Raw genomic sequence first — 23,178 nt, 5'->3', positions numbered from 1 at the left:
TGTTGTGGCTGTGACTTGACAACAATGCCACACCTGGCCATTTTGGAGGGCTCTGGTGTTAAAAAATACAAAAGTAGTACGGACACTAAAGTAGAGGAGGGGACTGCCAGGTCCAATATCAAGCTGCAGAGTGTGGTGCTCAAGCCCAGAGTGTTGAGTTTTCCAATCAGATTCATGGGTGAGATTGTATTGAATGCTGAGCTAAAATCAACAAAACGCAATCTGATGTAGCAATTCTTATTCTCAAGGTGTGTGAAGACTGAGTTGAGGGCAGTGGATATGGCATCCTCCTGGATCTGTTGGTTCTGCATGCATACTAGAGGGTCCAGGCTGGCTGACACATGTTGCTGCATAACATGTTAGCAATCAAAGTTGAGCAAGTTTCAACAGGGACTTGGCAAAGTAGCAGGCCACTTCTGGCTGTTCTGTAACCAGGCATAAGAGAGCCAACAAGGGCCCAAAACACCCCTCTTACCCTTAAAATAAAATGCTGGAGAAACCCTTGGAGATTATCCTGTTCAGGGCACAAGCAAGACTATGGTGGAGACAGAGTTTTTGTCGGATGCAAAACAAAATGTTTGTCATGTGCAGACTAAGCAACTGTGCAATAACAATATAATCAGATCATCTCCGTTAAAGTTGGATTTGATAATCATCTTTGGATGTGAGGGTCAATTTTTGTTCTGTTTTCAGGCACTTCTGTGTTTGACTAAGTTGGATAAATCGGATCTGTCAGAAAAATCCCAGTCATATTTATGACTTGAGGTTGACATGACCACTATTTACACTTCTGGACTATATGACATGAGATTTTTAGTGTACTAATTCACACAGCAGTCTGGAAATGTGAACATTTTAGCTCACTATGCATCGTGCCTACATGCATAATGAGTGCAGAAGAATCACAATAGCCCTGAAGATACATACAGAAGTGGTATTTACATGTCAATTTGTTAAAAGCATTTTTTAAGTTCTCACATGACATAAATCAAATCTCTTGCATATTCATATTCAACATGACTGACCAAACGACCACAGCTGGTTGGTACCCCTGAGTTGACATTGATGAGTGTTGTTTGTTGCCATCCCGTTGCGTTAAACTTCTCTTTAGCCTCCCGATCACTGTAAGAGGATTTCAACTCTAAAGTAGATCCTCGACTCGGACATTTGCAGCCCAGGATCAGGACCTGTCTGCTTAAAGGACTTTCCTTTGGTGAAGACAGACCGACCTTCCTTCCCCTCTAGAAACAGCAAGAACATACCGTGATAGTCTGCCTGTTAATGTGCTGACTGGTGGTAACCATGATACCACCGGGATGAAAAACAAACATGTTTTTCCACTGACATCAGACGAGGTACATTTGCATGCCGTGGTTTATATGGTCTATGTACACAGAAAGTGAATGACACACCCAAAGATGTGTTTCATTTGAAAACACTTTGTTTCAGGTCTGCATTTCTGAGACAATGTGGTTACAGAATCCCACTAATGGTTTCTGTTCCTTGACGCCTGCAGTCTCACTGGAAAAAAAGACAAATCAGCTATTCTGTTGTGTAAAATCAGCACCTGCATCACGTCCAATGATCCATTCATTTGCATTGTATTTGCATTGATTTTTTCTAGAGACAAAACACACATGAATCACTCTCCACCTTTTGGACAAAGTAGCAAAATGGAGCTCTGTTTATTTGTCACACATCTTCCCGCAGTACTGCTATAAAACAAACAGTTTGAAGCTTCTGCATGGACAAAATCACAAAGACCTTCGTACAAACTGTAAAAAAAGAAAGAAAAATCGATGCATTGTGTTTGCCGTTCCTGAAATTACACCAGATACAAAACAGCAGGTAGCAGCAATCTGTCTAAGGCAAAAAATTAACAAGAAATATATTATTTCTCAGTTCAGTCTCCATTTTAAGTTTAAGGACAGTCCAGGTTTTCTTATTCACAGGTGGCAGACTCCCTACAAGCCTGCTTGCAGTGCGCACACAGACGCTCATTATATTCTGGGCAAAAGGAATTTCATTCATTCATGATGGCAACACCAGACCAACATACACTAGAAACCACATTTCCAACAAGCTCACACTGTAAAAAAAAAAAAAAAAGAAAAAATGCAACTTTTTTCTAACGTAAACCCAACATGCTGTATTTTGTTTTGTCATTCCACAATAAACTATTCACCCAAATCTCAGCAGAAACTTCTGAATCTTTATATCTCATTAAAGTGCAAGTACTGTCTCCTGCCGTGCACTTTTCTTCCTGTATTCAAAGTTTACTGACCACACCAAAGGCAGCAGCTAAAGCCTGCAGGCTGCAGCGATGGCTCCATGCGGGCACACTCCGAAGAAGAAATGCACAGAAACAGCTGGCAGTTAATATCAAAAACTTGCAGATCAGTGTGGGTTTTAGCTCTTCTGTGACTGTTTTAAAGGGATAAGGGCCCCGATACAGCTTTTGTCTTTGAGGCCTCGGAGTCAGTCAGTGCTGCCATAGTGGTTTCCATTGGAAGGGTTTTCCTGTAAACTGGTGTGTGAGGCGTCTTCCTCCTGTGTCACCACCGGCTCCACTGGTTGCTCAAAGAAATTGGCTACACAGAAAACCTGCAGAAAAACACGACAAAATCAAAACTTTATTATTGTAAGTGTGCTGTGAAGATGGACGTTATTAAACTAGACTTCATTTTTGTGGAGAACGGACCAAATATGATGAATATTTCCGTTTGATTAAATGGCGAAGTCATGGCTTTAAATATTTAACTGTGAAAAATAACTTCAATAAAGAGTTGAACAAGCTAAAACAGAATTTAAAGCAATTGATAATGTTAGGAAGCGTGATGTGAGATGTTTTTTCTAAGCTTAAAGCTTTTTGGAAGGAAATAACATGTTCAGGGGTTTAACCACATTGTCCTTGTGGATGTTTAGATAAGACTTACTGTGAGAATAGCTACTAAACCCCCCTGCAGGAGGCCAGCGAGCACATCGCTCCAGTGATGTTTGTAGTCGGACACCCGGGACAGACCCACATACACAGCAGTCGCAATCAGGAAGAACTGGATGGTGGGACGCAAAAGCCTCGTCCACTCCGACCTCAGTCTGGCTTGAATGTACAGCTACAGTAGTCAGAGGGAGACAATGAATAAAAATTTTAACATCACACCAAGGCATATCACACAGTAGGTCACAGGTGTTTGCAGCTAATGCTTTTGTTGCAGAGTTATGTCATTTATAACACAATAACTCGACTGCATTAGATTATGAAACTAGGTACAAACATTTAAGCAGATGCTTAACGCTACATATTAGGATTAAAATAGTTTTTAACATCTCTAGAGCTCACATGTCAGCCACATTTAGGCGATAAATAGTTTTTAAAGTAGAAAATAAGTACTTACTACTAGGAAGAGCATGCAGTACATAGAGAAGGATGAATGGCCGGAGTAGAAGGACAGTCTGCAAAAGATCCACAAAAGATACATCAGCTTAATCAAGTCACTGTTCATGACATATGAAGGCCTTTCCCCCTCCAAAAAAAAGAAGCAGCTCTTGTGGGTTTCATTTCATTCCCGTTCAAGGGTTTACCTGGCCTCATCCACCTGGAACTTGTCTCCAGTGCAGCTGAAGTTCTCGATGTATCCACCAGCTTTGCAGTTGATGCGATCCCAGACTGGATTGCACACAGCCAGGAAGTTTGGGCGCAGGCGACCGATGGAGTACTTGGCTATGTCTGTCAGAGACTGGCTCGCAGCAGCTCCAAACACGTAGCTCCCCACAGCTTTGTAGACACACGCCGCGTACTTGGTCCCCAAAGACTGGTTCCTGATGCGAGACATGTAAACAGAAAGGCACTCGCCACAGATGAGCTGCAACAGAGGACATGAAACAATAAGAAACCTGTTTTGTTCCGCAACATTCAGGAGAATTTATGCAAAAAGACGACCGCTGACTCACCACGATCAGAGTGAAGGGGATCATGACTCCTCCCAGCAGCTGGTATGATATGGTGTCCTCTTTGAGAGGGTATCTGATGGACTCATCGTTGCAGAAGAAACCCCGTTGGAAAGGCTTGTGTTGAGGTGTAAGGATGAAAAATGGAAGTCCAACTGTTCAAAAAAAGAAAAGGACAGATAATGACCTAATTTTACCTCACTCACATGTAATATCATGCACATCACATTCACAAGCAGATGTGACTCAGACTGATGACCCACTCCTACCGTTACACAATGCTCAATATCGTACGACTGAGTCACAGGAAACGTGCTATGTTGGAATCAAGAAAGTGTCTCCCCCTCCTAGAAAAGCTGGAAGCTGTTGGCTTTTTCCTTGCCTCGAGATAAACTCATCGTCAAAAGCACAAAGTTACTCAATAACTGAATTAAACAGTTCAGGCCTTCAGTTACGACAGAACAATATCGCAACAACAAGCAGAGGACGCAGGGAGACTATAGTTATACAGTCTTGCTGGCGTGTTTAATTCTAGACACGGGAACAATGAAGGTATCTGGAGAGACTCATCAGGATGTTTACCTGTGCAGAACCACATAAAACATGCTTTGACTTGCTTTGGTTGCACGTCCTTTATTCCAAAACTGAACTGAGATGACGAAAAACAGGGCTTTTGGCTAAACTGAAATCAGTGTTGTAAAACAGGCATTCTTCCAAAGAGGCTACGATCACTGCCGATGATGCTTTTTGGCGTAATGAGTGATCACAAAGGAAATTACACTGCAACACTTCTGCCTTTTGTAACTCTGGGCAAACTAAAACTGGGCTGATCTGATCAGGCAGTTAACCCTTCAAAAGATGAGGAAGACTTTTTCTTATTTTTATTCATTTCACTTTTTATTAATTCTGTCTTTTCTGCTGTAATTGAAGGTTCTGGATAGCGATATTAAAGACCTGTTTTTATGAGAATATTTGCTGTGTGCGTTCTCTGTATGAGTGCTTTAAATCCCCTTTATGTTGCAGTTGTTGCCAAAAAGTAGATTATCATGAGTCTCATGTTCAGATATGGTAATAATAAAACCAAAAACTATGAAGGCATTAGCTTATGAAACCAAGTTTAGTCAGTAAACTTAATAAGATGGGACAATGAAATGAAAACATTTTCACAGAAAACTTGAAAAGTGATTTGTATTTGACTAATAAAAAACATGACAACAGATAAAACATAACACACAACTAAGGTGATATAAGAATAATACTTATATAACCCTAAGATTTGTTTTGGCTTATTTTGGATGAATTTATTGACAACATTTTAATATATTTATAAAGGTCTAACATATCAGGGAAAGAATAATAAAGTCCTGGATTTATATCCATCATTGTCCCTGGACTTCACAAAGTCCAACGTCCTTTATCAGGGCGGAGACGTCCACTCAATGTCTAACATCAAGGTGTGTTTAAAAAAACACTTAACTTTATAAGATAGATGATTGAATCATGTCGACAATTAACTGATAACACTCTCAGAGAGTATTATGGACGACCAGAAGAGTTGTGTGACATAGTTCAAGGTACAAATATTAATGAATTGATAAGTAAATAAAAAGTACAGAAAACTTAATAGACATACTGATGGAATATTTATTACTTTTATGAAACAAGGAAATGACACTGTGGTTAAGTTTGCTACATTTCTTCAAGTACTGGAGTGAACATTTTAGATACTTTAGATACTTTATAGCTGTACTTTAGATTTCAGAGAGAAATATCGTACTTTGTACTCCACAACTTTTATGTGAGAGCTCTTTTATTACTTGTACTGTATCCATAACAGAGTTAACTTCACGTCAGGGCCGTCACTTTGAATCTTTAACATATGTGATTTTAGACAATGTAATAAGGGGAGCGTTTTTAAGCACAGTGTGGTGGTGAGGACATGTCGCCAACATCCACAGTGTGAATGATACCGATGCTTAATATACATGTAGCCTATTACATACATTGTTATAGATTAAACAACAAAACAGTTGATAGGTAAAGTCAGATTTAAAAAAAAAAATATGCTGCTGATCTAACAGTATAATAAATAAAAATGTAACACACACTGGGGAATATTTTTAAGCATAATGGGTACTTTAACTTTTGATACTTAAAGGGGCACTACGTAACTTTCTTTAACTTTCTATTGTTTAACTACAGGACATCTAGATGGGCAATGTGCTGTTTTTGTTCTCACCCTGCCATACCTAAATAAACAACCCCTTTTCTCACATTTCTACACATATAGATGTAAACATATTGCTTTAACAGTGCTATTTGTAAGAAAAGTTATTTTTGAGTCTCATTCCCGACTTGTCAAATAATGACGCTCTGGAATTGTAGGACGGGTCGGCCGCCATCCTAAAGCGTCAGTTTCTGATGAGTTGGGAATGAGCACCTTTACAGTAAACATTAAAGTCATGTTTCCTTGTATCAAGAGCTCTGTCTCTTTTCATAGGCCTGTAAAAAAGTTGCACAATGCACATTTGAAATAGATTTATAATAGTATGTACTTTTTAAACTATGTGTACAGTTTTAAAGCTATGCAAGTAAAAGTTTGCTTGAGTATTTCTGCTTTTATTGATGAATAGGATCTGAATATTTCCTCCACCTCTGTTTGTACGGTGACGTCCTGTTTGGACTGGAAATAAAAATGAAATTTTCCTGTTTGGATTGTTGCTGCCAACACTTAACGAGGGGACTGGTGCACAGTCAGCAGCACGGACAACCACAAGACACTGACTAAGCAGAGGGAGTGAGCGCAGATTAATCAGAGGGAAACATCTCTGGAGCTGTGTGTGTGTGTGTGTGTGTGTGTGTGTGTGTGTGTGTGTGTGTGTGTGTGTGTGTGTGTGTGTGTGTGCGTCCAAGCCTCTCTGTCCTTATCAAATACAGCAGCTATCAGACTGAACTCTCTGGGTGTTCCCCTGACTGTACAAAGGTTTCTTAAATAAATTTTTTATTGCAGTATCACTGCAGCATTGTCAGTCACACTCAGTGGTCCAGCAGCTTGTCTCTGTGCTGTGATTACACTCCAAACACTGAGCTAAAAATACAGCTTTGCTTGGAAAAAGCAACACACACACAGGGTTGGACTTTTTCTGCCTTTTTTTTTTCCATCTTCCTGCCTGCTTCCCTAAACCTCAAGCCTTCCCATGTGTATTTATATGACGTGTATGCAAAACATGTGAGTGGATTTGCTTAAACATCTCCTTTGTATAATACAGTATGTCTCTGCAGCAGGAGCAGTGCTGTAATTTCTGGGAGTCACTTTAAAAAGAGCTGCAAGTCTTGATAAATAAACAAACCTGATGAAAAGGTTGGTTTAACAGATAGGACAGGACGGGACAGGGCGGGGGTGGATGAGATTTACATACCCAGGATAAGACAGGTTATGTCCAGGGCGAACAGAGGGATCCCTGAAGCGTCAAACATATTGCGTCTCCGTCCTCTGGTGTCCGTCTGTGTGAAAAATGTCCGGTGGTCCCGGCTGCTTTGAGGCGAGACCAGACGCAGCCTATCTGCCGCACATGTCTCGCTATCCCAGCACAAAATTAAAACACACCAGTGTCATTGTCCTGCGTGGAAACTCCTGAGAGCTTAAAAAAAAAAACTAGGGGTTTCCAAAAACGGTCAAACAGAAGCTACTCTAAGTGGAAAAACACTCAACTAAAAGGCTAAAACACTAATCTAACACCACCAGCACACACGTGAAGAGCCTCTCACCCGTTCAGCTGCTCACAAACCATCATAACACAGCGGGATCTCTTCTGCTCATAATACCGTCCTGTCCTGTCCTCACAGGAGACATCACAGCTGAGGGACAGACACCAGCGCGCCTATACCTCGTTGCGATTAACGCCGCCTTCATGTGCAGCTCGGAAAAATGAGCGACGCGGTGAAAGTAGCTGGAAAACTAAGGGTTATGTCATTGAGTGGGTGGAGAGAGAAGTATTTGTAGACTACAAGGGAGATTCCTGCATTCAAGTAAAAGTACAGAAGTGTTAGAATAAAATATGTTAAAATATTAGATTGGTAAATGTGAAAGTCACACATACAAGTAATACTTGAATAAAAGTCTTAAAGTATCTGATATTAGATAGATGTTTTAGTCCACAAGGGAAATTTAGGATATTGGGTAAAGTCACAAAAACTCTCAATAACAAACAATATGAAGCCGATACAAGAATGGTAAAAATATAAACAAACAAAATATATACATATATACACCTGCCATACTATGTCTTCAAAAAAGATGAAGTAACACAAAAAGAGGGAACCTTAAAAACAAAAGCACAGTTTATTTTTAAATTAGATAACAAATGAAATGTATAATCACCAGATGATTAACAAGGGTGTGGTAAAATATGAGTTGAAAGGTCTGGGGAGATAATATATAAAATAAATGCAGCATCACTATAGGCTGTATTATGTGAGACAGTGGTCAGAACACAGTGATCTGTTTGGACAATTATGGAGGTCATTGATGTGATCTGGAGTGAGGCCATGGAGTGATTTCAAAGTACTTGTTTATAACCAACAGTCCAAACCCCAGGGATATTTAATTTGGCAATAGTGAACACTAAATCACGATATCACCTAAAATTAAGGCGCTCAAAGGGTTGGTTGACTGTTTTCTGTGTGTCTTAAAACATTAGGTGCCGATATGAACAGTGAAACCGGTTTAGCTTGCTGTAAACGCTGAGCAGAGGTCCCATCCTGAAGCACTTTCACTGTCAGTGATGGGAGGCAAAGTCTTCAGTCCTGACTACACACTAACGTCTTCATAAGTTTATGTGACTTACTTGTGCACTTACAGTCAAAGTGCATTAGGAGGGGACCTTTGAAAGGCCAGTATGAACAGGAGGAATCATCACAGCGAGTAAAACCTGTTTGTTTTAAGACACTAGTGTGTTTGTGAAACTATTCTTTAGGGTGGGTCCTGCTCCATCTTGGGGTGTACAGGGTGTACTTTACAGTTTCAGTTTAATAAAGTTTTGTTCTTACATGTTGCACACTCACACATATTGCACAGAGAGTGGGAGGTAGCGGGGGCTCAGCCATGCTGTCGATTTTTTTTTTATCAATAGACAATATTCAGTGTTCTAACAGATCAATACATTTATTCTTTGTTCTCTAATGGTTAAATGTCTAGAAATGAGCTAATGTTACATCGATTACTGTGTATCGTCTGACTCCCTGTGATTAAAGTCATCCTGACCCGAGCAAACAGAGTGATGTGTGTTTGTGACATTCTTTCTTGCCACTGGAAAAGTCTTGCATGGGATTTCCGAGGTGCACTTGAATGCAACACGAGACAGGGAAGTGGTAATGGGAGTTTCGGGCCTATCGCGTGCCTGTGTTGACTCTACGACAGCCCTCGGCCGATGCAGAGCTGCTCCTCCCTCCACTGTGTTCATCTCCAGAGGTAATCAGGTTAAATCAGTCTCACTATTTATAGAAGGAGAGTTTTACTGTCTTCTCATCACTGCACTGCAGAGATTATATCATCGATAGATAGATAGATAGATAGATAGATAGATAGATAGATAGATAGATAGATAGATAGATAGATAGATAGATATTGATCATACTTATTATGTTAGTGTATACTGTTGGGTAATCTTTAACAATACTAGATATTTTTTTATTTGATCACACTTTGATTTTTAAAAAATATTTTAGTCAGCAGAGGAAGCTATCATGTAAAATGTGTATGAACTACAAAACTCAGTAGAAGTAAATAGAAGCATACAGATTAAACTCACACAGGTACAAACACCTGGAGCTGATTGACAGATGTTCTCTGAGATGATGCATATGTCTGTGTGTGAGCCCTTACTCAGAGAAGGAGCCACTGTAAGCTAACACTGTATGTTGACACCAGTCTGATCATGTATGTCATGACTTTGTTCACACGCACGTGCATGCGTCTGACGTCAGACCGGAGGCCTATATAAACTCTGCCAATCCTTCCAATCTCCCCTTTTTTTTGCACATGAGTTTGGCACCAGTGGTCTGACGTTACTGCAAACATCTGAACGCTGAATAGCTGCATTGTTGGAGAGAGAGACAAACATCTTTTGGATTACCGGACGAGAGGATAATTACTGGAAAAGTGAACTGCTGCTGAAAAATGGCTCCTCGTTGGCTGGCTGGACCCACCTTGGAGGACCACCTGCTGCTTGGAGCTGCCCTTGAGCCAGACTGCCAGGATGGAGGTAGGAAAACTTTCATATTCACGTTTATTCACTTCCAAATATTTAAATTCATCCTCTCTCAGGTCAAAAATCAATTATGACAGATTGAAAACCACTCGGTTGATGTTTACTCGACGTTTTCTCTGTGTAAAATCGTCATTTTTCATTAAGAATACATGAAATTTCATGGGACAGCTGCAGTAACAATTATGTAGTAATTTGAAAACCGTTATTTTTGTTTGAGTGGGTCACTTTTTGCAAATTTGGGGTCAACATTTGTCCAAAAAAAGATGGCGACTGGGCCATTTTACGAAAAATGCCCCAAAATCTTAATTTTTTTTCTTGAGCTCCATGGAGACGGTGGAATTATTAGGAGCCCTGACGTCAGAACGTGCAGGACGTGCAGGTGTAAACAAACATGGCCGCTCCCTCTGCGTGGATAACTTAGTAGATTAATCAGTGTGTGACAGTCCAGGGATGTCGCTGTCTAAATGTCCCTGTTATTTGCAGCTCATAAAACGAGAGACAAAAACATGTATGAGTTACTGTCAGTGTGAACAGAAGCAAAAGATTATTGTGTGCTTATTTCAGAGAAGCCTTGCTGGTCACGATGCTCATAATTTATTAGGAAAACATTATTCATGTTTTTGAAACACCTAATAATTGCAATATGACTGTAACTGTGATACAGGTACTGTGATCCTGGAGGTGATCGGGCCCATCAGGAGAAGGTATGTATTGGTCCCCAGATGACAAGGGTGAGGTAAGTGAGCTTGATAGTGAGTATTCAGAAGGTGAATTCTACCTGATGTCTTCAGATGAGGAAGTTGAGTATGAGGAAGGTGAAGACATCTCCTCTCCCCCATCCCCTGTTCCTTCTCATCTTACTTCTCTTCTTCTTGCTAGTATTCAGATGCTGTACCTCAGCGACCTCAATCTGTCTTCGTATTTGGAAGGTGAGTACTACCCCGTGCTGTCTTCGGATGAGGAAAGTGAGCTTGACGGTGAGTTTTCAGAAGGTGATTTCTACCTGATGTCTTCAGATGAGGAAGGTGAGGACATCTCCTCTCCCCCATTCCCTGTTCCTTCTCGTCTGTTTTCTCCTCTTCTTGCTAGTATTCAGATGCTGTACCTCAGCAACCTCAATCTGTCTTCGTATGAGGAAGGTGAGTTTTTGGCGAGTATTTGGAAGGTGAGTACTACCCTGTGCTGTCTTTAGATAAGGAAGGTGAGTGTGAGGAAGATGAGTACATTACCCGCCCCCCCCATTTGTTCTTTGGGCACCCTCGGCTTCTCAGAAGAGGAGATGTGAGCAAAACATTATGGAGGTAAGTAACTCTAAAGAGTCAGATCCTTCACCGTCCGGAGCAAAAAGGAGCATTTGCTCACCTGGTTTGTGTGGGCGGCCCATATACTGAAGCAGAGTCCTCAGCAGCAGCCTGGGTTCGATTTCAACCTGTCACTTTCTTAGCTCGGTAAGATCAGTAAGTAAACAGGTAGGTAGATCACGTCAGAGTTAGGCTTGTTAGGCACAGGGTATTTAAGCAGGTAAGGTATACGCTGTTTGGCTGGCAGGCAGGAAGGCAGGCAGGTGGGATGGTAAGTAGATGTGCAAGTGAAGAATTTTCCTTCCAGTTCCAGCTGCAGGATGATACCCTGCATCCCCTGATCCAGGCATGGTCCCATGTTACTGCTCCTCTGACACCTGACAGCCAGAGAATAAAATACAACAAACCTGCAATTAATGGTGATCCATTCAAACATCACAGCATGTGGGAGAAAAGATTAATATAAGCTCCAATGAGTTTTTATCCTACTCACTTTTTTTCTTTTCTTTTTTTTCAGAGATGTGAAAAAAGTTTCCAGCAGTTTCCTTGATGACAAAGAAGAAGTTCGTTCTCCCGACCAGATGAGAAGGATGGCTGACCACATGATGAGCTGGAGACTAAGACTTCAAAAGCAGCGAAGGTGACATAAAGTGGTTATAATCTGAAGCTTACATGTTGATATTTATAATCATCTCTCGCTCATAATCGTCATTGTAAAAGATGGAGACAAAAACTTTCTGGCAGTAGACGTTAAAGTTGGTTTATTTAGAGATGGTTGAGTCTGCGGGAGAAATGTGGTCAACATCATGATGTCTGTTAACCTAAAGGAGGAACTGTGATGTTAGAAAAACAATTGTGACTTGCTTTTGTTTTCACAGCGCAGGACTCTTCCTGAGGCTCCTGTGAGTGGACGTGGACCAGCCAATCATCCCAGGATGTCCTCGCACCACAGCAGTCCACTGAACACCCTGAACTACTCTCAGCACACCTCCTGTTTCCAGACCCTGAAGATTATCTGAAGGCCCAGTGAGTCGGCCATTACCAGAAGATGACAGCCCTCTGAGTGGTCCAGACTGCCTTCCTACGCAGCCTACCCATCACTATTTTTTACAACTTGACTGGTTTGCCGTTGAATTCAATAAACGGCAACATCAGACATCTAAAATGATGTGTTTTGTGAGTTCTCTCAGACTAATTATTTATGTGTCCAAATGGCCTCAAAACAAAAAAGCCTTTAGTTTGAGAGGGTGATATATCAAAGGTATCTTATGTTTCTAAGACATCAATCTGTTAAACCCTCACAGTTTCAAGAGGTGAACTTTACTCATGAGTTAAATACACAAAACAGTACAGATCAAAACAAATGTGTGCACATTTGTTTGGGCATTTTTGTACAATGTTACAATGCACAGGTTTCCATCACTATTTAAGGTCTAAAGACATGAGAGGATCTTAAAGGGAAGATCCACCTCTTCTAGATTACATCAACATTTCATGGGTTATATTGTAAATAATTATTATATATTATTATAATATCAATTATTAGTGTTCTCAATTTTCAACACCCTCTACTTTTTATTTCAAATTCAGTTACTGTGATTTCTCAGAGCGCTTTTTGAGCAATTTCAGAAGAAAGGATGTAATAGTCACAGCAAACAGAAAAATTACTTTTATTTCAGCTGAGAGAATTTTTTGTGTATTAGAGTGATGTAGTTCAGCATGGTGTAATGCAAGAGGGTTAAAAAAGGAACTTTTTACGGCAAATATAATTCATTTTTACTTACAATGCCACACAAGGCTGTGGGGAAAATGAACCTACATCAAATAGTCATTCATACAGTTTTCTCTTGGCAATTCTCAAACATACAGTGGATGAAACCTTTGGAAATGATGTGGGAGGGAAGCAGACGCGTAATGTTTTGACGATATTTTACTGCTGAGGAACTGAGAGGCATGACTACATCATTCCTTCACATTTTCAATTTTGTCATCTTTTACAAAAACAGAATTATTTGATCAATTGGAAGACACAAAAGCTGAGCTAGTTTAATGTTTGGATAACTTGCAAGTGGTTTATTTATGTTTCTGAGCTGGAGTGGCACTGCTTCCCATAGGAGTTCATTGGACCAGGGTGTAAATTCTGCAACGCTGTTTTGCTGTGAAGCTCCATAAATGTTTTGTGGCATGAGGATGTGTAGATAATGACTGAATTATCATTTTTGGGAGAGCTGTTCCTTTACGACAGTAACTTATTGACATGAGGAGAAAAAGAAATAAGTTGTAATGCATTACAGCATTCTGCTATGAGTCAAAAAGTATGTCTATGAATCAGATTTATTTGGGAAGTGTCCTCAGTGTGAACCTGGCGATGCTCATCCACATGGAATTCAAGTTACTGATAATGGAAATTCAATAAAATACGACCTGTTGTTACTAGTTGCCCAGTTGAGAAATATGTATGTGCAAGGGGATTTTTGCTGCATGACAGGAAAAGTTTGTGAACGCCTGCCATGAGTAAACCACATCAAACCACACAAACATTAAGGGTATTTTTGGACTTCTGTAACTTTTCTGTGGAAAGAAATGGACGAGTAGATCACACAGTTCATTCTTTTATTGAAATATCAGTCATTATTGGTTTTGATGTCAGTTTTGTGTCCACATGGAGAACATAAATTATCATGAACATAGTAACCTATCACATCACCAAAGTCCTTTATATCTCATCTCCAGCCCCAGCTCAACTGTTCTCATTATGTTTCTCCTTTCCTCTGCATCTGGGAGTTCAAATGCAGCTCAATCTCTCGCTGGAAGAACAGCTCCCCCAGCTGTCCGTGCGAGGCTTCGCTCATGGCTTTGGTCTGCATGCACATCTTGTACTTGTCTGGAGGGAGCTCGTCTGCGCAGTTCTTCTCGTGCCACAGGTGGAAAAGGCCACGAGACGGAGAGCGAATCACCATCAGCTTACTGTGGAGGTACTTCCTGTACAGGTGCACGTCCTCCAACCCCCAACCTTTGATGTTACGGTCAAAACCCCCTGGGAGGAAGTAGAGAAGTTTGGACATATGTAGTGAGAATCAGAAGATGCATACAAGTTCAATTTAGTTGTATATTTAAGAGGATTTTGTGTCCATAAGATTTGAGGACTTAAAGGTTTTAGACAATCAGTAAAGACACAGAAAAACAGTGCAAGTTTCATATAAAAATCCACAGAATCATGTACTTCATGTATTTATTGCTACATCCATACGTTCATATTGTGAAACGGACCCTTGACAGTAATATTAAATTGTATTACGTCTTTGAAAACATGGAATTAGGAATGACACAAGCCTTTTCCATTACCTATGTTCATGAAATCAGACCTGTACTGGCATGTCATGCCAAACCCGAAGTCTCTCCAGAATCCGGTTTCCTTCCTCATCACCTGCAACAAAAACAGCAGCCGGACATGAGTGTTATATATCCTGACAACATTAGCTCTGATTCATTCAAGTAAATTTAACTCTATTGTTTGTTTTTTACCTACCAGTTGTTGTTGAAGAGAGGGTAGAAGTGTGTGATTATGGTAGATGATAGCTGGGTTGTACTGGCTGAAGAGCACTGGATAGTACACTTTCTTACCTTGAGAGAAAAAATAGTTACAGAAAAAATATAGTTAAAACAGTCAGTCACATAAACTCAATAATGTGTCTCATTTCCTACAAGTGCAGCCTGTAATAACAACAACACAGGCGGTGTAAATCGCTAATGTTATCCTTTTAATACCGGCAGCAAGAGCAGACGTTTGACCGGAGTGAAAAGAATAAGAAGAGGGTAGTTTGTTGAAAGCAACATAAACACCAGACCTGAACAGAGAAATGAATGACTGCACTCAACAGAAACTCACATTACTGTGCTGGACATAAAAACCACAGGTGTGGAAACTTATTGATCACGATGAGGACAAAATCAGCAGAAACTCATAGATTATGATTTTGATTATGAGGTTAGCACAAGTGTTTTTCACATCTTGTTCCTTTTTATGATCTGTGAACCTTCAACACTCTTCTCCACCTTGTTCCTGGTTGGCCACATGATACTTGTGTGAATTATGGCTGCGACTTCCGGTGGTTCCTTTCACTTATACGAGCGAGAATTAGGTAAGTGGATTTTATTTATATAGCCCAATACCACAAATCAAAAATTTGCCTCAAGAGGTTTTACAATTTGTGCACATAGGACATCCTTTAATGGGGAAAAATGGAGGAAACCTCAAGAAGACTAACAGATTAGGGATCCCTCTCCCAGAGTTAGCAGTATGTGACCAATATCTTCCCTTTTCTCAGACTTTTTAGAAAAATGATGTCATAACCTTCAGATAACTTACAGTAGCATAATTAGCTATTTTGAGAGGCGATCTCAAAGCCGACATAGAGCCAAGTCAAAACTTCAGAGTCCTACATGACCACATCATTTATCTAATCCCATCCCTTGGCATTTGAGGGGCAGAGGTACAATCACGTTATCTCCTTGAAGCCATTCCCCAAATTTCTCTGAGAATGGAGGAGACATCTGTTGCATGTTGCTAATGCTCATAGATGCAGTTCAGCGGAATGAATGAATGGAGCGAGGATTAATGTGGAGTGGCTGCTCTCCATTTGGCCGTGGCTATTGAGACGGGGTGCAGGCGGCAGGTGTGACGTTGAATCTCTATCAGTTGATACTCAAACAGCTGCTGTTGTAAAAGTAGCCGTTGATTGAGGTCATCATAGCAGCATGTGCAGTTTTGTTTGCCAAATTTAAATGGAAAGGAAACCACTCCATTTCAGTGGCTAAATACCGGCACTGTACATGGACTACCAACATCAACCTGAGCAGCCAGAACAATTGAAAACATGTGTGTACAGGGCCTTTAATTAATTCAATGAAACAGATAGCACAGACAATATGACACAAATAGAACATATAAATGCAATATGATGTAAAAAAGCAGTATACATTTTTGTTACAACTCCAGTAGAAACAGGTTGTATTATGAATCAGGCTGGATCACCCTCTCTGTGGTATAAATGTTGCATGATGTTAAAAAAGCTCCTGTGTAAATGTTTCATAAAGCTTCAATTGAAGCAATCTCTCACCAGGCTCCGCGTTGAGACGACAGGAGGTCAAGAAGTCAGCGGTGAAGTGGATGTCGACATCACAGAAGAAGAGCAGCACGTTCTGGCTCCGCCTCCACGCCCTGGCCCCCACGTCCAAGCCCCGCCCACGAGAAAACTCCTCATTCATCTGGATCAGAGTGAAGCTCCTGAACCGGGTCTCTCTGAGGGAAAGAAGACAGGAGGACTGTTTCATCAGACAGGTACTCTGAAGCTTCTGAGTGTTTTAATCTGAAATGTCAATGCCTCATGTTAGCCTTACTGTGAATTTAGGCATACGTATCATGCAAATGTGTAACATGGTGACATAGTGTGATGTCACGAAGTCACAAAGTTAAAGGCGGGACTACTGACAAGGTGTTTAAGGCACTTGAGAAGCAGTGTTTTCTGCGTTAACACGGACTTTAGGCTGTCAGTGATTGCACCTGCACTGGGCTGTCCTAGATCAGAGGAAGATATTGTTGGTGGATTTTGTTTAAAAGTGGCATTTTACTTGTAATGGGACCTTGGCTGATGATTAAACCGTAAATATGCTACATTTACCTGGTGGTTTGGTCCAGTATGGCTTTCACCTGGTCTATCTGATCTCGACCAAAGTAGACCACGGTGAGATGAACCCGGCCGTCCTGCTGGATGCAAACTTCTCTGAACCAAAAAAAAAAAACACAGAAGGAGTCATTATACAAATAAACACATGTTAAAACTACCTCTATACTGCTTTCTCCAGAGATAGCCACAAATTGCATTTTCTCAGATAAGAACAACAATTACATTCACACCTGTGAAACCAGCCTTTAAAATCTCATTTTCTCTGAAGTGGTGAGGAGTCTTATTGGCTTTCAACCAACCACTCTATTAAGATAAGGATTCACTCAGCACTTCCAAATGAATTACTATAAGACTGAGATCAATAATGTCAGGATACAATCACATTTAGAGCCTGCGAGCTGCTGCCAGCATGTTAATTTACTTTTCAAATGATACCTGAAGTTGTTGATGAACTGCCTGAATGCGTCCGCCCTCTTGGAAAGAGGTACGATGATGTTGATGAGGACGCTGCGCGTGTCCAGACTCTCGCTCTTCACCTTCAACACGGGACCGAACGGCCTGAAGAGCACGAGCTGAGTGAAGTCCCGCGGGCCGTCGCCTTTAAACACCAGCTCATAGATGGTTCCTCTGTCCCGCTCTGTACGAGTCAACCCTGTGGCAGAAAAAAAACAGGGGAAAGATTTTGCATTTGAAACATTGATGGAAAAGGATTATAAAATAGGATGTTTTGCTATCAACTACCCAATAGCATATACAAGTACAGCTGAAACAATTAGTCGTTTTAATCAATTAGTCATGTGGTACCGGCCAAATCTGACCAATCAACATAAATGATGCACCAGCAGAGGAGGAGAAAGGACAAAGCTTCTCTTGAAGAGTTGTTGCTTCCAGGCTGGGAACCAGAAACTGGACACTTTGCATTGACAAACGTTTTCCAGCCAGCCAACGATGATAAACATCTGCAGAAGATGAATGAATGAACGGAGATCTTCCTCACCTTCTATGAAATCTGCAGGGGAGTAAGTTCTTTTCCGCTTGATGTTGTCTGCGTGTTGCTGAGGTCCGTTCAGGACGTGCAGAGCTGTTTCCACTGTGCCTATCAGCTCGTCCCTGTGGTCTCTCCTCACAGGCCTCTCCTCTGGGTGCCTGGTCAGCCCCGTCTCCAGCTGGTACACCCTGAGTGAGTGACACAGCACAAAACCCTCTCGTGAGACATCAGAAGTAGGTCACACAGTTATACCTGGCCTCGATGGCTCCGCTGTCCCACTCACCTCCGCAGGGTGAACGTGTCAAAAGGAATCACTGCATATTCGCTCGGCAGCTTTACACCTGAGTTCACCTCCGCCTGGTTCAGCTGGGAGCGGAAGAACTCCTGGAGGACATGATGTAACATTTACTTCTACATCTACAATGTCAAACTTCATTTATCTCATCAGCACACATGGATTCAGCATCTTTCCTACCTTCAGGTCAGTCTGTGTCGAGGTTTTGTGCAGACTCTCCAGACCCTGAGGCAGAATCCCTTTAGTTTTAGCTTTATCCAGGGACTCCTGGAGCTGTTGCGTCCTGTCCTGGAGAGCCTCCTTCAGCTGGGCTATCTGCTTCGTCAGGCTGTTGATGTAATGTTTGTGAGAGTCCTCCCTCTCCTGCAACAAGGCCATGTATCCCTCCTTGCTGGTGGTCCCTCCAGACCACAGCAGAGACTGCTGGCTGGTGTGAGAGGTCGGTTTACAGGCCAGGAGGTAGAACAGGGACAGGCAGCAGCAGAGGCCCAACACAATGAGGCCCACTCGAGCCAACAGGGCTAGAAGCCACCGTTTAAACATGGTGGATTGTCTTTGTAAAAAATCCTTAAAAGCTTGAGGCCTTTAAATCATGTCTGTGCTTTTGTCACGTGGAGACGCACCCACAAAAATGTGAGCAATCCATAGCTCCTAAACAATACATTCAAAAATATGGCTGTTATATTAGACGTCCTCCTGTTTTCTCATGTTGTCCTTATCTGTCACATCCTCAGGCAGCATCTTCAAGCACTGTCCAAACATTCGATCCTCTGAAATATTCCACTAATGTGTTTGTGTTGCTTAATGAGAAGAGGAGAGCATCACCAGAGCGCTGAAACTCCCTATAATGAGAATAATATACATGTTTAACAGTCATATCAGCAAGTCTATTAAAGGGAGAGTTGAGCCTAAAATCAAAACTAGACATCTCAACTGTCGATATCTCAAAACTCTGCACCTCAGACCAAAACAGTCCGGACGGATAAATAGCACTACTGGTAAGCGAAAAAATATGTAATTTAGATTTTGGTGCGTACTGTGCCTTTAAATTAAATGCAAAAGCCTAATTACAGGATCTGGACACAATGTGAGCGGCAAGGGGTGTTTTTTCTCATTGATTGTTTTATTTTCAGGGTCTTTTAGACGCCTCAGTAGGTCAAAATATTGCAAAGCAGGTGCAAATTTTACCGACTCACCATGTTATTTTAGAGAGTTAGCATGCTAGCATTTGCTAATTCCCATGTAAGGTATTCTAGTATCAGGAGAAACTTCAGAAATGTTTAGCAAAGTATACCGGAGTACAAGCATGCTCTAGTTGTTGAGATATTTCAGTCTGGACTGACATTTCCATCACTAGAGCTATGCCGAGTAAGAAGCTGAGACGTGAAGCCGAGGCACTTAGTAGAGCGCATACCTCCGCCAAGGCCCAATAGTCCCCTTAAGCTCAGTCAAGCCTAATCCAATATTAAATAATACATATTTAAATCTATTTTTTTAATTGTACTCACTCATAGATAGCAGCCACCTTAATACATGATCCGTGCATTATTCCCTGAGAAACTTACGAAATCAACCAGTCTCGCAGCGTTAAAGAATGTGAGAAAATATTCTTGAATCTTTCTCTATCTGGATCCACACCAAAAGTTAATGGGATCTACTCTGGGCCAAGACCCATCCTCCATCCTTGTTTTGTAGAAATCTGTTCCGTAGTTTTTGTGTAATCCTGCTAACAAACCAACCAACCAACCAACAGGCACAGGCGTAAACATAACCTCCTAAATATCTTACAACATCCAACAAATCAAATGACAAACTGGAGAAAAGCAAACCGACCAACCTCATCAGTCTTGTCCTGGTGTGTGTGTGAGCAGCTTACTTCATTACCAGCCCGTCTTCTCGCTGCTGTTGGACCGCTGGTCAGGTTTTATAGGTTTGCCTGCTTTAAAATGCACAGGAACGAGAAATAACCTGACCTTACATTCACTCTGAGTGCCACGACGCTGAAGGTGGGAAGTGACAGAAACAAGCATTTCTCTGTGTGTCTCTCCACCCTGTATGTGTGTGTACGTGTGTGTGTACGTGTGTGTGTTGCCATCATCAGTTTATTCACAGCACAGATGGCTCTTTATTGCTCAGGTAGAGGCTGATCTCATGAAAGACTTGCTTATGTTTCCAGGTCCACTCAAGCAGTGTGTGTGTGTGTGTGTGTGTGTGTGTGTGTGTGTGTGTGTTGGTCATTACACATACATGTGTTCATACCATGCAGACCCTTTTAAAGCACTGGACAGGTACGTTTTTATAAAATTTCACCTTGTTTTCGACCCTTTCATGCTATTAAAAATCCGTCCATAGCTTCACCAGCTTTTCAGCTTAAATAATACAGTTATGGCTGTAATCTTTCATCTCTCGAGGCTCGCATTAAAGCCTTTCATCTGTTTTTAAATGACTGCAAAGCTTTTATCTCGCTGTCATCTCATTCGAACACCTTACAGGCAAGTTAATCACAGTGGGTCATCTCATTTATGAGCTATCATGATAGAAACTGATTGCAAAAAACTGACATCACAGGCTGAAACATGCAAACATCACCCTCCAACACATACTTAACACTCTACAAAGCTGAAATGACACTTTAAAAAAAAAAAAAAGCTATAATCACCAGTTGCTGTGAATCTCAAAGGAAAGTTGTGACCCGACGTCCATCATCCTAAACTGATCGTCTCTTCCTGCTTAAAAAAAACAGAGAAGTTTACGAATCCATACTATGATTTAATAACTCTCTATCTTGAGGGTTGAGTGGCCTTTCAGGAAGAAAGCGAACGTTATCCTGATGAGGTGCCTCCTCTCTTCCCCATCCTCTCTCCTCTCAGTCTCCACCTTTTCCCAGCACCTCCCTCTCCTCTCCTCTCCTCTCTCCCCTCTCCTTTTCCATCTCTCGCTCTTCTATCCGGCCCAGTGTTCACTTCCATCCCTCAGAGATCTCACACCATCTGCCTTCATCCTGAATTCCCTTTCAGGTCGTCCAAGGCTCCACCCTGCCCTTAAGTCTAATTAGAAGGCAACCGGGGTAAGGACTGCCCTTCAGACTTTCAATGCTCTGCCACCTGCAATCTGTTGCGGGGAAATAGCTAGGTACCGCTTGGATCCCACCAATAGGACGGGGTCTTGCACATTTAATGAGGCAGCGTACAGATGGTCCTTGTTTTCATTCGGGTGTCAAATCCTGAGCTCTGACTCCTCTAAATGTTGGAGTTGTGTCTTCGATAGAACGGATTTTCTTTTAAATGAAAACATGAATGCATTAAGTATAATATGATACAGAGTGGAGCTTATTTTCTGTCTATTGTATTGTTACTATTATTACCAGAGTTGGTTACCATTGTTTTTTCCAGCAGAGGACTATTGCTAAAGGCAGCTGAGATGGAGATGATTATTCACACTATCTGTATCCTGTCTAGACCGCTGTGAGGCAACTTTCACCTGTAAGACATCTCTGGATTGTTGCGATGTCTTTTATTGTGCAGCTGTCTTAGTGGTGTGTCTTACGTAGGTGTCGAGCAAATAATTGATACAAACACACACATTACTAGTGCTAGGACACACTACTTAGAAATAACAGAACAAAATTATGCCTAAATAAACTAAATTAACTCCTCATTTTCATGACTGAATGAACTGAATAAACAGACCTTATTTTCCTCTGAGAACAGCTTGTTTATTCAGTTATAGAAAAAAATGAATATTTCTGAGTTTGCATTATTACCTCATTCATATTGTAGTTTGAATTTATTCTCCAAAAACTACATAGTGCCCCTTTTCACCCTAAGTTGAAAACTAAATTCTCTTAATTGCCTTCAGCAGTGTGCAGTCTTGCAGAGAGTCTTGGTTTAAATTGATAAATCTCAGAGACAGACGAGTCAAAATCTGCGCTCAAACTGTCATAAAACAAAAATCCAAAATGCTCGATACTACTACCATTTTTTCTGACGCTAAAGACAACAGTGCTTCATATTCTGTAGAGCAGTGCCCCCTTTAGTTAAAACAATAAATCAAAAGAATAATCAAAAATTGCATATTAGACTAATAAATAATTGTTAGCAGCCCCTTAGCCCCTTTAAAAAGCAGGGAACATTTTAATTTCGATGGCTGAGTAAAGAGTCTCCAACAATACCTGAAAAGGGTAAATATTTCAGGAAATGTACATTATGAAATAATCATAGGTGTCATTTTCAATGGTGACGCCAGGGACATTTTTGAAAAGACTAGCGTTGTCCCCGTCACTTTTTAAAAACATTTGGTTAAAAATGAGTTTAAAAGTGAAGAAAAGTGAGATTAAATTAATTTTGATGCCCCATTATGCAATTTCTTTGACATCATAACTACTCTGAGCTCATATGATCTTATGTCTCCACCACTTTTCAACACAAAGTGACACTCTTGGAAATGATTGACTTTTTCTCTGAGGCATGCAGCTACAAAATGCTGAACATACTGAAAAACTAGAAATGTTATTTGAATCTGAAGTGAAGTGAACTTCGTATTATTTCCCTCTGCTTTTAGGAGTGGACTTAAGTTTATAAATGTCATCAATCAGAGGGACCTGTGTGGTTTTAAAGGACAAACATGAACATCAAGGACCCACAGAATGTGGTGCTGCAGTGTAACCCAGTTTTACATGATGTCCTTTTGT

The 23,178-nt window shown here is 41.0% G+C and overlaps 2 protein-coding genes across 2 annotated transcripts; both read right to left on the bottom strand.

The window, feature by feature from the left end:
* Nucleotides 1–1,650: 1,650 nt before the first annotated feature.
* On the bottom strand, nt 1,651–7,844 carry LOC140996775 (phospholipid phosphatase 1-like). The gene is made up of 7 exons (XM_073467259.1): nt 7,717–7,844; nt 7,368–7,528; nt 3,952–4,103; nt 3,583–3,863; nt 3,396–3,453; nt 2,937–3,113; nt 1,651–2,604 (listed from the first exon to the last, which is right to left on the bottom strand). The coding sequence occupies exons 1-7, from the start codon at nt 7,740–7,742 to the stop codon at nt 2,479–2,481; spliced, it is 981 nt and encodes a 326-aa protein (XP_073323360.1). The 5' UTR covers nt 7,743–7,844; the 3' UTR covers nt 1,651–2,478.
* Nucleotides 7,845–14,271: 6,427 nt separating this feature from the next.
* On the bottom strand, nt 14,272–19,031 carry LOC140995692 (chondroitin sulfate N-acetylgalactosaminyltransferase 1-like). The gene is made up of 9 exons (XM_073465769.1): nt 18,669–19,031; nt 18,477–18,577; nt 18,203–18,381; nt 17,641–17,857; nt 17,200–17,301; nt 16,639–16,820; nt 15,048–15,142; nt 14,864–14,945; nt 14,272–14,555 (listed from the first exon to the last, which is right to left on the bottom strand). The coding sequence occupies exons 1-9, from the start codon at nt 19,029–19,031 to the stop codon at nt 14,272–14,274; spliced, it is 1,605 nt and encodes a 534-aa protein (XP_073321870.1).
* Nucleotides 19,032–23,178: the final 4,147 nt, after the last annotated feature.

The sequence above is a fragment of the Pagrus major genome, chromosome 5 (assembly GCF_040436345.1).
Source record: "Pagrus major chromosome 5, Pma_NU_1.0".
Taxonomy (NCBI): Eukaryota; Metazoa; Chordata; class Actinopteri; order Spariformes; family Sparidae; genus Pagrus; species Pagrus major.
This window is presented reverse-complemented; position numbering and strand designations above follow the sequence as displayed.

What these genes read in the sequence shown, in the direction of transcription:
- LOC140996775 (XM_073467259.1), bottom strand. Translation starts at nt 7,742, where the DNA reads ATGATGGTTTGTGAGCAGCTGAACGG. An exon ending in GTTTGTGAGCAGCTGAACGG is followed by an intron (nt 7,529 to 7,716) that starts GTGAGAGGCTCT and finishes GTGCTGGGATAG; the next exon opens with CGAGACATGTGCGGCAGATA. An exon ending in ACTGCATGCTCTTCCTAGTA is followed by an intron (nt 3,114 to 3,395) that starts GTAAGTACTTAT and finishes TGACTACTGTAG; the next exon opens with CTGTACATTCAAGCCAGACT.
- LOC140995692 (XM_073465769.1), bottom strand. Translation starts at nt 19,031, where the DNA reads ATGTTTAAACGGTGGCTTCTAGCCCTGTTGGCTCGAGTGGGCCTCATT. An exon ending in CCCTGCAGATTTCATAGAAG is followed by an intron (nt 17,858 to 18,202) that starts GTGAGGAAGATC and finishes TTTCTGCCACAG; the next exon opens with GGTTGACTCGTACAGAGCGG. An exon ending in CCTCTCTTCAACAACAACTG is followed by an intron (nt 14,946 to 15,047) that starts GTAGGTAAAAAA and finishes TTTTTGTTGCAG; the next exon opens with GTGATGAGGAAGGAAACCGG.